Source organism: Argentina silus (genome assembly GCF_951799395.1).
Source record: "Argentina silus genome assembly, chromosome: X".
Classification (NCBI taxonomy): Eukaryota; Metazoa; Chordata; class Actinopteri; order Argentiniformes; family Argentinidae; genus Argentina; species Argentina silus.
In genome coordinates this window covers 53,989,301-54,007,661 of record NC_139653.1, presented here as the reverse complement: position 1 = coordinate 54,007,661, position 18,361 = coordinate 53,989,301, and the positions used below count along the sequence as shown (strand labels likewise).

At 46.8% G+C, this 18,361-nt stretch overlaps 1 protein-coding gene across 2 annotated transcripts in view; it reads right to left on the bottom strand.

Moving 5' to 3' along the window:
- Window positions 1-415: 415 nt before the first annotated feature.
- The window catches only part of LOC310823304 (LIM domain-binding protein 3-like), a 38,462-nt gene continuing 20,516 nt past the window's right edge, over window positions 416-18,361 (bottom strand). Inside the window, exons 4-10 of one of the 2 annotated variants that reach the window (XM_083696139.1) lie at window positions 14,230-14,305; window positions 9,268-9,290; window positions 6,232-6,438; window positions 3,434-3,463; window positions 1,903-2,069; window positions 1,480-1,516; window positions 416-856 (exon numbers count right to left, since the gene is read on the bottom strand). In XM_083696139.1, coding sequence (XP_083552265.1) covers window positions 760-856; window positions 1,480-1,516; window positions 1,903-2,069; window positions 3,434-3,463; window positions 6,232-6,438; window positions 9,268-9,290; window positions 14,230-14,305 — 637 coding nt within the window. In that variant the 3' untranslated portion in view covers window positions 416-759. The remainder of the gene's footprint in view (window positions 857-1,479; window positions 1,517-1,902; window positions 2,070-3,433; window positions 3,464-6,231; window positions 6,439-9,267; window positions 9,291-14,229; window positions 14,306-18,361) is intronic. The other variant, XM_083696140.1, reaches the window with a different exon arrangement.

Genomic DNA, 18,361 nt, shown 5'->3' with positions numbered 1-18,361 from the left:
ATTAAGTCTGCAACACACAGTCATATTATATCCTCTCATATTATATCTGAGACTGACCCATACTTTAATGGTGATTGTGAACGAGAAGTTGTTTATCTTAAATTGGGGCCTGACTGCCACTATAGCTCTAGAGTACGTACTCTCTAAATGGGCCCTGTTAAACAACGTGTTAAAGGTAATATCTGCATGTGCAGATTAGAGTAATACAGATTTAACCCGCAACATATTTAGTTTTTTGTCTCTTAAGAGAGGCAGCTATGGAAATATGTCACCTCTTAAAATGCTATAAACTGCAACGTCATAAAGACACCTAATAATAATAATAATAATAATAATAATAATATAACCTCTTCACAGTATCTGACACAGAAGTACCCAAAATAATGAAAACAAACAAGCTTCTATACTGGTTGGTTTTGTTCAAAGTGGTATTGTTTTTATTTATACTTGTCACAATGTCAAACTCAAATGGTGATAATTTAAGTGGAAATGCAATAGAACTTTCCTCAACAGCTGCGATTACATTACACTGAAACAAGGATGAACTTACAAAGCCGAATAAGAGAAAATTGATAGGTGACTTTAGGTTAACATCTCCATTACCGGACATATCTGATGAAGAGAGATATTTTCAACTAACTCACTTTCCAGTGTCTTTCACTTCCTCCTCTCCTCATCTCACACTCTGACACCTGCTCTGCCTTCTACAGTTAGGGTTACTATGGTAATGCCACGTTTCTGACACCTTCTTTGAACCACTTATTGTGGGATGTTAAGGATTTGTCTAGACAAGCCGTTGTGCCACTTTTTCAATTTGGCAAAACGAGGGCCTTTCACTTCTGACTCAAACATTTCCCTGTGGCATGAGGACAGAGAGAAAGAAAACAAATGGGGGGGGGGGGGGAGAGAGAAAAAGAAGAATAGGGGGAATCAGAGATGGGTTAGGGACTCGGCCTCCACTCCCCTGCCTGTGAGGTCAGAGTGCACTACGGCATCCCTCTCTGTCTCACTGTGGTGCTCCTACATCTCTAAACATTAGAAAGGGTTTATATCTGTGGTTCAGCATCACATGAACGTACCTAATGTGTGGCTGAGAATGTGACGTTTCTGCTCTGTGTGTGGAAGTAACACTCTTCGTGTCCTTTCAGCTGGCAGAACAAATAACACTGACTTGTTGCAAACTACAAATAACTATAATACCCAAGAGCTCATGGGGACTCATTATAATCCATGTGACTGTGGCATCGATGTCCCTAACAGCACATCTGCCTCTTGTTCTAACTGTCGGCTCTCAGTGACTCACAGTCTAACCTTCAAGTTCAGCACAGAGAGCGGTGTGGAGCTGGGTGACCCTTGACCCTCAGGCTCCAGCTAGCTAATTAGCAGGAGACTCTCTGGTCTGGGGCAATGGGCAATGACACAATGGCCAAAATACAGCCTTTCTGCTGAGTCCACCAGTCGCTGCTGCTAGCTGCCTACCTGGACCTCATCAGCGCTTCAATGTCTGGGTCTTGCACTAAAGGAGAGGACGAGAGGTAAACAGAGGAACGGCCATTAGTTTGAGTAAAGGTCCGGGGGGAAACACAGAAGAAGACGTCAACATTCTGATCTGCTCACTGAACTATAACTGAGTGTCTTGTGTGTATAAAAAAGCTGAGAACATGTTGTTGCTATACTAGTGTGTCTAATGTCAGCAGGATCTTTATCTTACGTGAGTAAACAAAGTGTTTAAAGGTGTAACTCAGAATTGGAGGAATATCAAGTGCAATCAGTCCAAATCCAGCTGTAAAAACGCCTACAGGTCACAACTAAGCCAAACAATATATATGTTTTACTGCATTTCTGCCAATGGATCTAAATGGATCACAATTGATCATAATGGATACTAATGGGGGTACTTACTGTACTCGGTTCCCGTGATGTGGGCGAGGAGACGGAAGGACTTGGACTGCAGCTGGGAGGCGTTGCGGGCCCAGTCGGCCATATCCACGTCCCTGTCTGCAGTCCTGTTCACAGCCTGATATACTGGAGAGGCACTGTCTACCATAGGGTTCTTAACTGGGAGCGTACTGCAACCACAGAGAGAGGCTGGGTTCGTGTGGTGTGTGCAGAAATACCACATTCCAAACAGTGATTGATTGATTGATGATTGATTGATGATTGATTGATGATTGATTGATGATTGATTGGCAAATAAAACATGGTTTGATTTTGGTTTTGTCATCACTTCCATTACAAACGGAACCACAGCCAACAGAATGGATGGGAATGGAATGGAACACCATACTGACCGCGATGTTCCAAACCTGAGCCGGTGTCTTTTTCTATTGATGAGAGTTCATCTTTATTTCAGTGTCCTGTGGTACGCGATCACCCCTACTATAGTGTCTGGCCTTTGGAATCTACTGGGATGTCTATGGAGACTTTGGTAGAATTTGGAGAAAATAATATTTATTTTGAGGGCTTCCTCTCCAATGTTTAAGACCAGGATTGTTCTTGCATAAGGTGAGCTACAAGACGGGAACGAAAAAAAAGTGGATCTTGACATGCAGCATCTGCCAGCTTATGCTCAAACCAGAGGCAAAAGCTGAAGAGCTGTCTAACAAGTGCAGACGCTTGCATGTGAATCACTATGGCTGTATAGTTATATAGTTATATAGTTATATATAGTTATAGCTACTGCAGGTTGGCCCCAACAGTGTTCTATCTCACCAGCACATATCAGATGTAACATTTCACACAGTATAAACACTCTAGCAGTAAGAGGAAAGAGCTCAGAACATTCAGTTTTGGGTCTCTAAGTTTTGAATTGCTCTAATAACACCCCACCCCATCACTATGACGGGTCAGCAACGTGGTGCCCAGCCTGTTGGGTCACAGCCTCTGACGAGCCAGCTGAGACCCAGACGAGACTAACTACACTAAACGGTGACAATAGCAGTGAAAGTCCCCTGTGGTCATTCATTCTCATGGGTGGAGGGGGTGGAGGGTGGAGGGTGGAGGGAGGAGGGTGGAGGGTGGAGGGAGGAGGGTAGAGGGTGGAGGGGGTGGAGGGTGGAGGGAGGAGGGTAGAGGGGGTGGAGGGTGGAGGGAGGAGGGTAGAGGGTGGAGGGTGGAGGGTGGAGGGTGTGTGAGTGGAATGGGGGGGCAAAACAGCGGCTCTGCAATGGACTACCGGCACTCTGTGATGTCATCGTTGCATGAAGGGTGCAGAGGCAATATCAGGCAACTCCAGATAACATTCCATCATCACAGTCAGTAGCTTTGGCTTTAGAGACCAAAGCAGAAGTTTCCCATTCAGTGTGAGGAGGGAGGGGAGTTAGCAGGAGAAAGGTCTGGACAGGAGGACGCTGAGCAGGCAAAGAGGGGTAACAGAACAGAGAGGGACAATGGAAATGGAGACACCGGCTGGGTTACAGATGGGGGTACTTACGCCAAAGGGGAACCGCCCGGGGCTTCCTCTCTGCAGGGCAGGGGCAGGCAGGGGGCAGGGAGGGGCCAGGTGGATGGATGGAGAGGGAGGGGGGGGGGGAAGAGGCGTGGCGTGGCGTGGCGGGGGGTGGCGTGGCGTGGCAGGGGTGATGGGCAGAGCAGAGGGTTTGGTTGTGGAGGAAGTGAGAGAGGGTAGATTAGAAATATGGCCCCATGGGTGATCAGACGTGGAACCAGAGTAGAGTCCTCCCAAAACAACTTTGCTTTCCTCCACATACATTATGAACAAAATAGTATATCTGCTAATCAATTCCTTACATGGTATTAAAACGCCTGCAGCTGAAGTTCATAAAGCATGCATCTGTACACACTAACTGGATTTACGGGTTTCAGGTTCCAATTTCTACGTGAAATCCCCACTATCATGATGTTTCTATGGTCAAAATGACCTGAGATCTTGAGGTGTCTGTAGGGCTACAATGATTGTGGATGAGGCTGTGGATGAGGCTGTGGATGAGATCTGTGAATGAGATCTGGGCCTGGATTCATGAAAGGTTCTTAAGAATAAATGTTTTCTTAACTGCTTACATTTTCTTAACTTTAGTCTTAAGAGGAAAGTTAAGATAATTTGATATTCCTTAAGAATGTTCTTTTCTCTGTTCTTAAGTTTCTTCTTAAGAACATATTTAAGAAGAAATGAGATTCCTGAAAATATGTGTTCTTATATATTTTAAGATAACTCAACCCTTGTCTTAATTCACAGTCATGAGGGAATAAAGCTCATGAATGTAATTGATTATGTTTAATTTAATGTAACATGTATAATATCAATGTTTGTGTCTCCAGAAATGGTTTATACATATGATATTCATTAGTTAACTCTGTGTCCTGCATTCAAGATGCTTACTAGCTGGTTGCTACAGTACGGTGATCATCCATTCAAAAGCGTCTTAAGAAAATAATAGTTCTTAAGAAGATATTTCTGAATCCAGGATCGTGGACCTGGGAAGTGGATCAGGATTGTGGACCAGGGAAGTGGATCAGGATTGTGGACTAGAAAAGTGGATCAGGATTGTGGACCTGGGAAGTGGATCAGGATTGTGGACTAGAAAAGTGGATCAGGATTGTGGACCAGGGAAGTGGATCAGGATTGTGGACCAGGGAAGTGGATCAGGATTGTGGACCAGGGAAGTGGATCAGGATTGTGGACTAGAAAAGTGGATCAGGATTGTGGACCAGGGAAGTGGATCAGGATTGTGGACTAGAAAAGTGGATCAGGATTGTGGACCAGGGAAGTGGATCAGGATTGTGGACCACGGAAGTGGATCAGGTCTGTGTTGAGGACTGTAGCGAGGATGTGTACATCCTGTAGATGAGACCTGGTGTTCCACAGACTGAGACTGGATCAGCCCTGGAGAGCATTTTACACTTTACATTTTACGCTATTGCCATTGTTGCTACTATTATTGTTTAGTCATGTTGTTAGAATAATGACATTGCGCTGCAAATTAATATTGATAGATTGTTGCGTTGTGGAGGAGTTGCTTACCCTGAATCATTTAATTACATGGTATCCTGTTGTTTTAAATTGATGTGACTGAGAAAGTAATTGGGTGCTTTGATGCTTGAGGGTGAGTTGAATGAACACATTAATTCAGGGAATTAAGAAATAAATCTAACGCTAAAACAACCTGCCTCTTAGAGAGAGTAACCTTCACAGACAACCTGCCTTTTAGAGAAAGTAACCTTCACAGACAACCTGCCTTTTAGGGAGAGTAACCTTCACAGACAACCTGCCTTTTAGAGAGAGCATCCTTCACAGACAACCTGCCTCTTAGAGAGAGGAACCTTCACAGACAACCTGCCTCTTAGAGAGAGTAACCTTCACAGACAACCTGCCTTTTAGGGAGAGCATCCTTCACAGACAACCTGCCTTTTAGAGAGAGTAACCTTCACAGACAACCTGCCTTTTAGAGAGAGAAACCTTCACAGACAACCTGCCTCTTAGAGAAAGTAACTTTCACAGACAACCTGCCTTTTAGGGAGAGGAACCTTCACAGAAAACCTGCCTCTTAGAGAGTAACCTTCACAGACAACCTGCCTTTTGGAGAGAGTAACCTTCACAGACAACCTGCCTCTTAGAGAAAGTAACCTTCACAGACAACCTGCCTTTTAGAAAGAGTAACCTTCACAGACAACCTGCCTTTTAGAAAGAGTATCCTTCACAGACAACCTGCCTCTTAGAGAGAGTAACCTTCACAGACAACCTGCCTTTTAGAGAGATTAACCTTCACAGACAACCTGCCTTTTGGAGAGAGTAACCTTTGCTGACAACCTGCCTTTTAGGGACAGGAACCTTCACAGACAACCTGCCTTTTAGAGAGAGCTCTGTGCTTTTGAGCACCAAACCAAGCCTGAATACAGCCACCAACACCTTTCAGTGAAACCTGAGCACTCAAATCCCACAGAGTCAACACACAAGAAACACCATACTTCAACCAGCAGATCTACAATCAATATCCAACTGTCATAAGATGACATTTATACTGTACAAGCAGGGTACAGGAGGGTAAAAACATGTAGCTCCAACCCAGATAAAGACAGAGGATGCTGTGGCTTCTGCAGCACAGCTACTACTGTTCAACACCAAACCACTGTAGTTCAGTTCAGCACAGCCAAGGAAAGGAGAGGAGAGGAGGGGCAACTAAAGTCATGCAGGCTTGAGAGAGGTAGAATAAGAAAGAGGGAGGTAGAGAGAGAGAGGGAGAGAGGGGGGGGAGGAGTGCAGGGCTTTCTTACCCAGGCATGCCCTCGTGTCCCTTGGACTGGGACTGGCCTGCGATGGCGTCCATGATGGCGTCCTGGGAGTACATGCTGATGGGGGTGTTGTATTGGGCATGGATGATGGTGGCCTTGCCCCCGGGGCCCTTCACCTCGATGGGCTTGTGGGTGGACAGGGCTGAGTCCTTCAGGACGCTGGGGTTAAAGTTGGAGATGTACTCGTTGCTGTCAGGGGGGAGTGGGGGGGTGGAGGGTGTCAGGGGGAGTGGTGGTGGTGGAGGGTGAAAAGTTGAGAAAGAGGAGAGAAAGAGGGGGTGAGAGAAAGAGAGAGAGAGAAAGAGAGAGAAGGAGAGAGAGAGAGAGAGTGAGGAAAAGTGAAGGAAGGTGAGGGAGGAGGGTGGAAGGAGAGGGAGAGATGTACAGTAGTGAGGGAGGAAGGGGCTTTTGGAAGAGAAAGGAGGATCAGGAGCCACAGAGGTGACATAGAAGTGACATAGAGGTGACATAGAGGGGACATATAACACAGCAAACATGCTTTCTGTTAGACCTGCCTGGTAAGCACCCACAGGCAGCTCACACCCCTGACCACACAGGTCACAGGTCATAGGTCAACTCACACACCTGACCACACACAGATACACAGGTCATAGGTCAACTCTCCGATACACAGGTCATAGGTCAACTCACACACCTGACCACACATTGATACAGAGGTCATAGGTCAACCTTCCAATATACAGGTCATAGGTCAACTCACACAGCTGACCACACACAGATACACAGGTCATAGGTCAACCTTCCGATACACAGGTCATAGGTCAACCTTCCGATACACAGGTCATAGGTCAACCCTGTGAGGCTGAGAGGGGGTTATAGAATGGCAAAAAATCAAGTTAGAGAGCAGTTGGAGTATGTGCAATAATTATAATCTCTAGCTCTATATACAATAGCACCTAAATAAAAATTATGGGTCCATTGCAGCCAACATTCAGAACGGGACGACCATAAACTGGTCTCTTGTTAAATCAGAGATGATCCTGCAACTAGAGCACTAGTTAGTCACACCTGGGGCTCCTCTTCCTATGAGGTAACAGAGTTGCTGCCCCCTCCAGTAGATGCTTTAACCTGCTTCACCCAACCCTAATCCTAACCCTAAAACTAACCCACCAGACTGGAGAAAATCCTCTGTCCATATTCGCAAAGATTTCATTGAATACAAATTACAATTCAAGATAATTATGATAATGATTTCCATTTTCCATTTTAATTTTTTCAGTAATTGAAAATAAAAACAATATTTTTTCTCTGCAATGTCAATTCACTTAATGTTAACAGCACTGAAACTGAAACCGCTGTTCTCCATTGGCCAACTTAATTGCGGTGAATTGGCCTCATTTATGGCTTTGCAGGACAATAGCCTACGTTATATAATGAAGCTGTCAATTTGTGAATTAAATCTGATAGAATCTGATGAAACCACTTCACCTCTCGACACTGTCTCAGCTGCTGGCATCACGGGAGGACGGGAGGATGGGAGGACGGGTACACGAGGCGCGGAGCGGGGCGCAGAGAGATGGGAGAAGCAATATTATTTAGCTTTTCACTTACTGATGGTTAGCCTACCTGTCTGTTGTTTATTCATTCAACTTCCGTTATGGATAATAAAGACATTTGACGAGGCTCCTGATTGTGACAATCATAAAATATGTTTAAAGCCGATATATCTGGGACAGTTATGCTACACCGTATTACAAAATGAGCAAACCTGCCAGTGAACCTTTTACAATAAGGTGTTGAACCTTCTGTTTGAGGTCGACCAATGACGGGTCGATGTTAGGCTTTTATTCTTTCATTCATCTTACTTCGTCCTGAGGAATAAGCTAATTATTTTACTTGATAATGACCCCAGAGCCATGAAAAAGTTTCCAGTGAATGCTGTTTGTAGCCAACGGTAAGCTGTTTGTAGCCAACGATAAGCTGTTTGTAGCCAACGGTAAGCTGTTTGTAGCCAACGGTAAGCTGTTTGTAGCCAACGGTAAGCTGTTTGTAGCCAACGGTAAGCTGTTTGTAGCAGAGGGTCAACTTGACTTCCGTACCCGAGTAGAGGGGCGTGGCTTCAGATTTCCGGGATTGTAATGTTTCCGGCGTGAGAAATCGGAGATATGAACTTCATTCAACTTTAGCCGCATGACCTCTTTGTGATTTCTGATTGGTTGATAATTCAGATGGGTGGGGGTAGAGAGCCATCTGCTATCAAAGTGAATTTACACACAAACATACAGCAGACTAGTTAATAGATCACTAAATTCTACCATTAACATTAAGATATTTATCAACTAATACTCAATTACACGAACACTTCCCAACACGGCCTCCTCCCAACACATCCCCCTCCCACACTCCTACGTGACGCCTGAAGGTCCTGCGAACGCAATTCAGAGGGAAATCAAGGATGGTGTCAGAATATGACCTTCACAATCTAATTAGAGATGACAAGGATCTCGTCTGTGAAGGCGTGTGAGGCAATGAACATCAGAGGCATAAAAATATCGAAATGATTAAGAGACTGATGGTAGGCTTCATCCTGACTGATGGGACAACCTTTACATTCCAAAAGGTCATGTTGATTTACTACGAACACGGCTCTTCAATATCAAAGCATCAAGACAAGACATGCAGGTCGATGTACCTTCACCCCTCTAATTCCTCTGGGGCCGACGGAGACAATGCATGTTTTTGTCCAGTCCAGCCCTAACACACCCGATCTAACTAAACAACTCATCAGGGTCCTCAATCAGGAAGACCACAATTAGTTCAATCAAGTGCCTTGGCTGGGGCAAAAACATGCACACCTCCTGCGCTCCAGGAATTTAGTTTGGGACCACTGGCTGCTTCACACAATAACATTACACCATGCAACCACAACCACAACCACAACCACAACCACAACCACAACCACAACCACAACCACAACCACAACCACACAACATGTCAACCACAACCACACAACTGGTCAACCACGGTACTACACCACAACCAAGGGAGGGTACTAACTTGGCAGGAGTGTTGGTAATAACCTGAGGCAGCGGAGGGGAGAGAAAGAGAGAGAGAAAGAGAGAAAGAGACAGTGATTAATAATACAATTACACTTTAGGACCCACCCCCACAAGGCTGCTCGCGTGGCATCAAGGGCAAAAGAATGTTCCAGGACAGGATGGGAGAATAGACACTGGAAGACAGGGTGGAGACACAGGCTCTCCGGTGATCAGGATTAGGGTCAGGGTTAGGGTTAGGGTTAGCCCTAACATTACAGCCCTGACAACTGGAAATAGATACAGAACAATCAGTGATGAAGGACTAAGCCTAACCCTAACCCTTACAAACTGTTGCCACAGTCCTGACATGTTTTCACCTTTGTCGGTGTTCAGCCTCGCAATCAATGACAGGAGATACAGCTGTGGTCAGTGAGGTGACAGACTTTGGGCCCCAAATTGCTTCCGCCAAGTTTTTTGTGGCCATGGCTGCTAAATTGGTCATCTCGTTCAGCAAAGTTGATTTGGATGTACTAATCAGTAGCAACTTCAGTAGCCCCAAAGCCAAATCGATCTATCTCCATACACAACAAGCATTCATTCATGGCCTGGGGTGGTCCAGTAGTCTAGCACCTTGGCCTGGGGTGGTCCAGTGGTCTAGCACCATGGCCTGGGGTGGTCCAGTGGTCTAGCACCATGGCCTGGGGTGGTCCAGTGGTCTAGCACCTTGGCCTGCGGTGGTCCAGTGGTCTAGCACCATGGCCTGGGGTGGTCCAGTGGTTTAGTACCATGGTCTGGGGTGGTCCAGTGGTCTAGCACCATGGCCTGGGGTGGTCCAATAATCGCCCCCTCACCGATGACATCAATGATTCAGTCTCATTTCCGTTCCTATGTCACACGCGTGTTCTCCGACACAGCAGCTCTGCCTGTGGTGACAGATGTGTTGCCATAGAGATTTGTGACGCTGATTCATCATTAAACACGTCATAATAGGGTGCTAAGTGGAGAGGCAGGGGTGTAGCCTACAGCCTTACGAAGTTGGGAATAATATTTTACTTGGAATGGATAATTGCCCCACTCCCCTCGCTAACCCTCTGAACTCCCAACTGCCCCTCCATTTATTGCCCCTCCTGTATTGGTGTGTGTGTTGTTCGGGGCAGTTTGTGTTGGTTGGGGCAGACGCACTTTGCAGTGACAGTGAATTATCAAAACAGTTTTTGCACATGGTTTAAGTAGTGCAGCGCTCTTTAGTGGAAGCAAATTGGGGCCCTTTAACTGTTTACGTCATAGAAGGGTGTAGGTTGAAGACCCATCTCTTCAGGCTACATCTCCTAAAGACTTCTTCACCCCCACTACCCCCCTGTACTAACCCTAACCCTAACCCTAGAGACCTCTTCACCCCCACTACCCCCCCTGTACTAACCCTAACCCCAACCCTAGAGAACTCTTCACCCCCACTACCCCCCCTGTACTAACCCTAAAGACCTCTTCACCCCCACTACCCCCCCTGTACTAACCCTAACCCTAACCCTAGAGACCTCTTCACCCCCACTACCCCCCCTGTACTAACCCTAACCCTAACCCTAGAGACCTCTTCACCCCCACTACCCCCCCCTGTACTAACCCTAACCCTAACCCTTGAGACTTCTTCACCCCCACTACCCCCCCTGTATTAACCCTAACCCTAGAGACCTCTTCACCCCCACTTCTCCCCTGTACTAACCCTAACCCTAACCCTAGAGACCTCTTCACCCCCACTACTCCCCTGTACTAACCCTAACCCTAACCCTAGAGACCTCTTCACCCCCACTACTCCCCTGTACTAACCCTAAACCTAACCCTAGAGACCTCTTCACCCCCACTACCCCCCCTGTACTAACCCTAAACCTAACCCTAGAGACCTCTTCACCCCCACTACCCCCCCTGTACTAACCCTAAACCTAACCCTAGAGACCTCTTCACCCCCACTACTCCCCTGTACTAACCCTAAACCTAACCCTAGAGACCTCTTCACCCCCACTACCCCCCCTGTACTAACCCTAAACCTAACCCTAGAGACCTCTTCACCCCCACTACTCCCCTGTACTAACCCTAAACCTAACCCCCCTGTACTAACCCTAACCCCAACTCTAGAGACCTCTTCACCCTCACTACTTCACCCACACTTTGGATAAAGGCGTCTGCTAAATGCCATAAATATAAATGTAATGTAAAATGAAGGGATGGACAGAGGTGAGGAGGGCGAGAGAGGAGAGAGAGAGAGAGAGCAGATATATCGGGGTGTGTTTAGAGCTGCAGCAGTGGGAACCTGAACCTGATCCCAGGCGTTCCAGGGCCTTTTAAAGAGACCCCCAGAACAGGTGCTAACCCTGGCAATCACAGTGACAGAGTAACCTTATCATGCTCCACAATTGGGGAAACCCTGTACCTCTGCGGCGGTAAGTGAGACCATCTCCCATACGTCCTGATTTTAAAATGGGGGTGAATGCAAATGTATGCAAATTAACTGTATTCACAACTAAAATATTCATATGTTGAGCGACGCTATTACTGATTCAGCTCTGACTTGTAAACAACAAAGCAGCGTTTTACAAAAATCTGCCAGAAACTAGTCACTGAAGTCTCTGACTCGCTGAAGTCTCTGACTCGCTGAAGTCTCTGACTCGCTGAAGTCTCTGAGATTTCGCAGTTACTTCTTCAGCCATCCTTGCCAGGGGCAGAGCAGAGGTCTGGGATGAACTCAGTACGTGTGCATGAGGGCTTGCCTTGAGGGAGATGTCAGTCACAGTCAGAGTGTTTCAGCAGCGGGTACCGAGACACCTAATCTTCTAGAGGCTCTTCGTATTACCTGGAAGAGGGCCACAGCCTGAGCCAGGGGCCTTTACAGGGACCGTGCCTTGCACATTCCCCTCAATGTGGGAATCTAAATCACCCTCAACAGCCTCTGGCATGGTGCTGGAGTGGAGAGCCATCGCAACCGACCTGGCTCGTTAGTTTAAAGCTTGGCTCAGGATAAGAATACACCGCTAAGTCTGAATGTTCTGAGACTCTTTCCATCCTTCTACCCCAGGAGGGTTTCTGATTGGCTAGCAGAGCAGCAGGGGGCTGCATGAGCCCTTCAACCCTGCCAGAGGAGGAGGCCGTCGCCCCGCCCAGACAATGATCTGAGGTCAGTTTGTGCCCTGTGAGAGGGGGGGTTTTCATATATCCCAGACAATGATCTGAGGTCAGTTTGTGTACTGTGAGGGGGGGGGGGGGGGGGGGGGGGGTTAATATATCCCAGACAATGATCTGAGGTCAGTTTGTGTCCTGTGAGGGGGGGGGTTCATATATCCCAGACAATGATCTGAGGTCAGTTTGTGTCCTGTGAGGGGGGGGGGGTTCATATATCCCAGACAATGATCTGAGGTCAGTTTGTGTCCTGTGAGGGGGGGGGGTTCATATATCCCAGACAATGATCTGAGGTCAGTTTGTGTCCTGTGAGGGGGGGGGGGTTCATATATCCCAGACAATGATCTGAGGTCAGTTTGTGTCCTGTGAGGGGGGGGGGGGGTTCATATATCCCAGACAATGATCTGAGGTCAGTTTGTGTCCTGTGAGGGGGGGGGGTTCATATATCCCAGACAATGATCTGAGGTCAGTTTGTGTCCTGTGAGGGGGGGGGGGGTTCATATGTCCCAGAAAATGATCTGAGGTCAGTTTGTGACCTGTGAGGGGGGGGGGGGGGTTCATATATCCCAGACAATGATCTGAGGTCAGTTTGTGTCCTGTGAGGGGGGGGGGGTTCATATATCCCAGACAATGATCTGAGGTCAGTTTGTGTCCTGTGAGGGGGGGGGGGGGGGTTCATATATCCCAGACAATGATCTGAGGTCAGTTTGTGTCCTGTGAGGGGGGGGGGGGGGGTTCATATATCCCAGACAATGATCTGAGGTCAGTTTGTGTCCTGTGAGGGGGGGGGGTTCATATATCCTAGATCAGTGTGTATAGGGGCGACTCCTCGTCCTCTCCTCTGGGGAGGGGATCGAAGGGGCTCGGCTGCCCCCTGCCCCCTGGCCTGAACGTCAGTTACATACCCCTCTGGGATGCCCCCCGCCGAGCCCTGTCCTCGGTGGCCCTCCTGGAGCACGGCCATCTCCCGCAGTGTCTCTGCCGAGTACAGCCCAAGGGGCGTGTTATACTGCCTCTGCTGGGCGGGGGAGGTCTTGCCCCTCTTGGTCGGAGACCCCGCCCCTCCTCCCCCACTCCCACCACTCATCGCCAGCATGTTACATGACTGGCTGACCACCTCTAGTGACCCGAAGGAGGTATTGCAGGCCGAGAGGCCGCTATTGGTTTGGACAGTTTGACCCTTCGGAAGGGGAGGGGGAGGGGGAGGGGGGCGGCATGGGTGGGGTTGATGAGGGGAGAGACAGATAGGGATCTTCAGATAGAACAAAGCAATAAAAAAACATTTAAAAAACCAAAGAAGTGCGTGATTTCAAACAACACACTCCCCATCAAACTTGAAAATCCAGTGCTGGGAGTCATGTACCAATATTATGTACCACCAGCAGAGGGCAGCAGAGGACTTTGTATAGTCCCAATTACTGTGTACTAGTCTCCCCGCTGAGTGTGTGAAACTCTATGAGGATCAGCCCCAGCACTGCCCGGGGCCGGTCCACAGAGCTGGAGTGTCTACTGCTGCTGCTAACCACTGCTGCTTACAGCTCTGACTTTAATGGAGCAGCTTTGCATGGGGCTTTATGGAACTTTCTGTCCCTCACGCCTCCTGTGTGTGTGTGTGTGTGTGTGTGTGTGTGTGTGTGTGTGTGTGTGTGTGTGTGTGTGTGTGTGTGTGTGTGTGTGTGTGTGTGTGTGTGCGTGACACATAAAAAAACTAAGTTAGTTAAGTTAAATTAAGTTGTGCTGAATATCTTTTGGTCCTGAACAGTCCCCGGCCCGGGAGCCAAGAGCGTGAGGTCTAGGGTGCTTCCATGCGTACCTTCTGGTGAGGGATCATAGGCATGGGGGAATCAATGCTTGGTGTGGCCGTAGGAACTGGGACTGGCCGCTTTGACCTGCAAAAGAAACAAAGTGGCCAATAAGAAAATGTAACAGCTTTAATTTCATGCTTTAGAATACAATTCTCAACTGAATAACGGAGAGGAAAGAGGGAAAACAGGGGAGAGGGGAGTGGAGGGGGGGGGGGGGTATGAGAGAAGGAGAAACAGAGACAAGTGAAAGGCTGGATGGAGAGTTGAGAGACAAGAGGGGAAGGATGATGGTGAGTGACGGAGAGAATGTGTTAATAAAGGAGAGAGAGTCATTGACCTTTGAAGCTTTAGGCCCTATTAGACTAATTTCCGCTTAAAAACGAGATCCTAACTAAACTGCTTCTGACATTAGAAATAGGATGATCAGATGTAAAAGCAGGGATGTTGTTGGATAAGTAACACCTTGAAGTTTGTGTGGATGTTCAGATCATAGTTCAGAATAACATACTACACATGACAAGAAGATAAAGTCAACAATAATCAAATGATGGGCCCGTCCAGCTGTTAAGAGTCATCCTGCAATCATCCTACAAGTCCATCATTACTACTGTTGCAACCGAGAGGTGAAAGGTCACAGGCTGAAGCACACAACAACTGAGTGAGCCTGTTGAGACACCAGTGTTGGGGAGAAGTTCCACTACATGTAGTTCAACTATCAGTTCAACCCTAACCCTAGCCCTCCTAACCCTGACCCTAACCCTAGCCCCAACCCTAACCCTAGCCCTCCTAACCCTAGCCCCAACCCTAACCCTAGCCCTCCTAACGCTGACCCTAACACATGTCTTCATGTCTTAACCTCATACTGAACATCCCCACAACACTGCATTACCAAACACAGTGTTGGGGAGAAGTTCCACTACATGTAGTTCAACTATCAGTTCAACTGCATTTTGCAGTAGCTTGGTGGTCGTTAAACTAAATTAATATCCCAGTTGTGTTTCCTGTAGTTAACTACTTTGTTGACATGTAATGGTGTAGTAAGCTACTGCCACTACTCATTACATTTTTCATTGCAATTAAACTATTATTCCAGCCCTTGAACTTCAACTTCCTCCTACTTCTTCTCTTACTGCCTCCAGTCTCCCCTCTTTGTTCCACCTCACCATCTTTCTCTCTCCCAGTGATTTCAGAGTGCTTCTGTCACATGGACTGGTCATCTCTCAGTAACTGATTATCATGTGTTCTTTCTATGTAGTGAACTACTTTGAGTTGTTATGTAGTGAACTACTTTTTCAAAGTAGCTTTAGTTTGACAAACTATATTTCTCTCCAGGGTAGCTTGGGTTCAGTTCAACTTCTTTCCTTGTAAAGTAATCGTTAATCTAGTTAAATACATTTCCAGAGTAGCTTCCCCAACACTGTGAAACAGGAGGACAGGGTTAGGGTTAGAGTTAGGGTTAGTTAATCTAGTTAAATACATTAGTAGCTTCCCAACACTGTGAAACAGGAGGACAGCAACACAAACTGTATGTAGCTAGTGGTGAGCCCCATCACTGAACACATATGGACTCAATCATACAGGATGTATGCGTACTGCGTGTGTAAATGTGTGTGTAAATGCCATAAATGTAAATGTAAATTTAGGTTGAATTTTATAAATACAAACCCTTTTTCTGTGCACTTTCTGTGCCAATAAGTGCATCAGTCAATCCACCACAGTGTTTTACCACCTGTGTATGAAGTGATTAACTCATTCAGTGCCATTGTCAACATTCTAGAGCACCAAAACTGCATAAATTATGATGCCTCATTTTGTAGCCAATCAAAGTATTGTTGCTAGGTAACCACCACATAGAACACCACCTGTCGTAAGACAATGGACCTGTGGAATTAAGTTATTGGGAGACTAGAGTGCCTTCTTTTGTGTGTGCATGTGTGTGTGTGTGTGTGTGTGTGTGTGTGTGTGTGTGTGTGTGTGTGTGTGTGTGTGTGTGTGTGTGTGTGAGTAACCCCTCAACACCTGTTGTAAAACAACGGACCAATGAAGGAGTCGGGGACTGGAGTCTTTGGTCTTCTGTTTCCTCATGGGAGAAAGCTGTAGAACGCTCAGTCATACCGGGATTACTGCCTATAATATACTAGTTACCTTCATACGGTCCAGTGGTAACTCATATGTATAGTAGTTACCTTCAAACGGTCCAGTGGTAACTCATATGTATAGTAGTTACCTTCAAACGGTCCAGTGGTAACTCATATATATAGTAGTTACCTTCAAACGGTCCAGTGGTAACTCATATATATAGTAGTTACCTTCATACGGTCCAGTGGTAACTCATATATAGTAGTTACCTTCATACGGTCCAGTGGTAACTCATATATATAGTAGTTACCTTCATACGGTCCAGTGGTAACTCATATGTATAGTAGTTACCTTCATACGGTCCAGTGGTAACTCATATATATAGTAGTTACCTTCATACGGTCCAGTGGTAACTCATATATATAGTAGTTACCTTCATACGGTCCAGTGGTAACTCATATATATAGTAGTTACCTTCATACGGTCCAGTGGTAACTCATATGTATAGTAGTTACCTTCAGATAGGTCGCCTGCATCAACAGGCAGATCAGATACAGGTGAATCAGGAGAGCTGTAGATAATAGCATACTTCTGCAGCCTGCGGGAGACTGCATACAGACACACCGTGAGTGTTTCTGAGCAGCACAAAAATTAACACAGACACAATACTTTGGCATCTCTGTTGGGTACAGCGAGCTGGCAGAATTCAATAGCATTTTCAGAACGAATTCTCTGGCCTTGTGCCCTCCGTGTGCTTACCAAACAAAGGCTCAAAATGGCTCCAGCGTTCAAAATAGAAAATGTATTTGTTGTTGTTCAAAAGTTGAACACAAAGAAAAGGATTCATGTACTTTCCAGAATTAGATAGATAGATAGATAGAAACTTTATTTATCCCAGGGGGAAATTCAGGTTCCAAGTAGCATACAGACATACATACAGACAGAATTTCACATGTTTGCAGTGTGTGTGTGTGTGTGTGTATGTGTGTGTGTGTGTGTGTGTGTGTCTCTGCCTGTGTGTGTGTGTGTGTGTGTGTGTGTGTGTGTGTGTGTGTGTGTGTGTGTGTATGTGTGTATGTATGGTGCTCGACCAACTGAGCCACAGCATAACCTCACACCCCCCTCATGGTTCCATTGATTCTTCTTCGTTTCTTCTGAAACAGACGTCAAATTGTTGCAAACTGTCGCCCCGCAATTCAAGTTGCTCCATCCGAGTCTCCAATTGCGACCTCTGACCTGCCAACACACGTGACCGTGTCCTCAAACCAGCTACGCTATCCAAAAGCTAGCAATTGGACAACGCGGGTGGGAGGGGGGGTAGGGGGGTTGGAGGGGGGTATTTCAACTTCAGGAGTGAGTTTACCATCTCAACTCGGTTATACCTCTTCCCAGCCAGGCTACAGTTAGGGTTAGGGTTGGGGTTAGGGTTAGGGTTAGGGTTAGGGTTAGGCAGAATGGGGCCGGGGTGAGGGACTGTGAGATAGTACTGCACTGCTGGAGGATGACCTCAGGATGACCTCCTGCTTATCCTCCACGGAGCTACTGTAGGGGGCGAGGACCCTCCATTTTAGGGGGTTTCCTCCCTACCCAAACCCCAACACAGGTAAACCTCTCTTGAGCTCAGGCTAGATTTATAGGACCTCCACCCAGGTCAGAGTGAGATTAGGTATGTTTTAAGAAGCCCATCGTTGGAGGACTAAGAGGAGGGGGGGGTAGGGATGTTTTAAGACCTATGGATTTGCATGCCTCCACTATTGTTCCTCGGCTCTCAAAGGTCAGAGGTCAGCTCAACAACCGTGGTCTTTTGCTCTCTCCAACAGTTGATACAGAGGAAAAAAAGAGGGGGGGGGGGGGGGGGGGGGGGTTTCTGCCATGTCTGAATCGGCATGAGACAGCCTTCCAATCACATGTATTGCACTTGTGGTGGTAATTATACATTTTCTGAGTGATTGTGCATTAGATTAACCCATACCTCTGAATCTGCTCAGAAGCAGGGGGCAATCAGACATTCAGAGAATACCTCTGTGGCTCAGTTGGTAGAGCATGGCTCTAACAAGACTT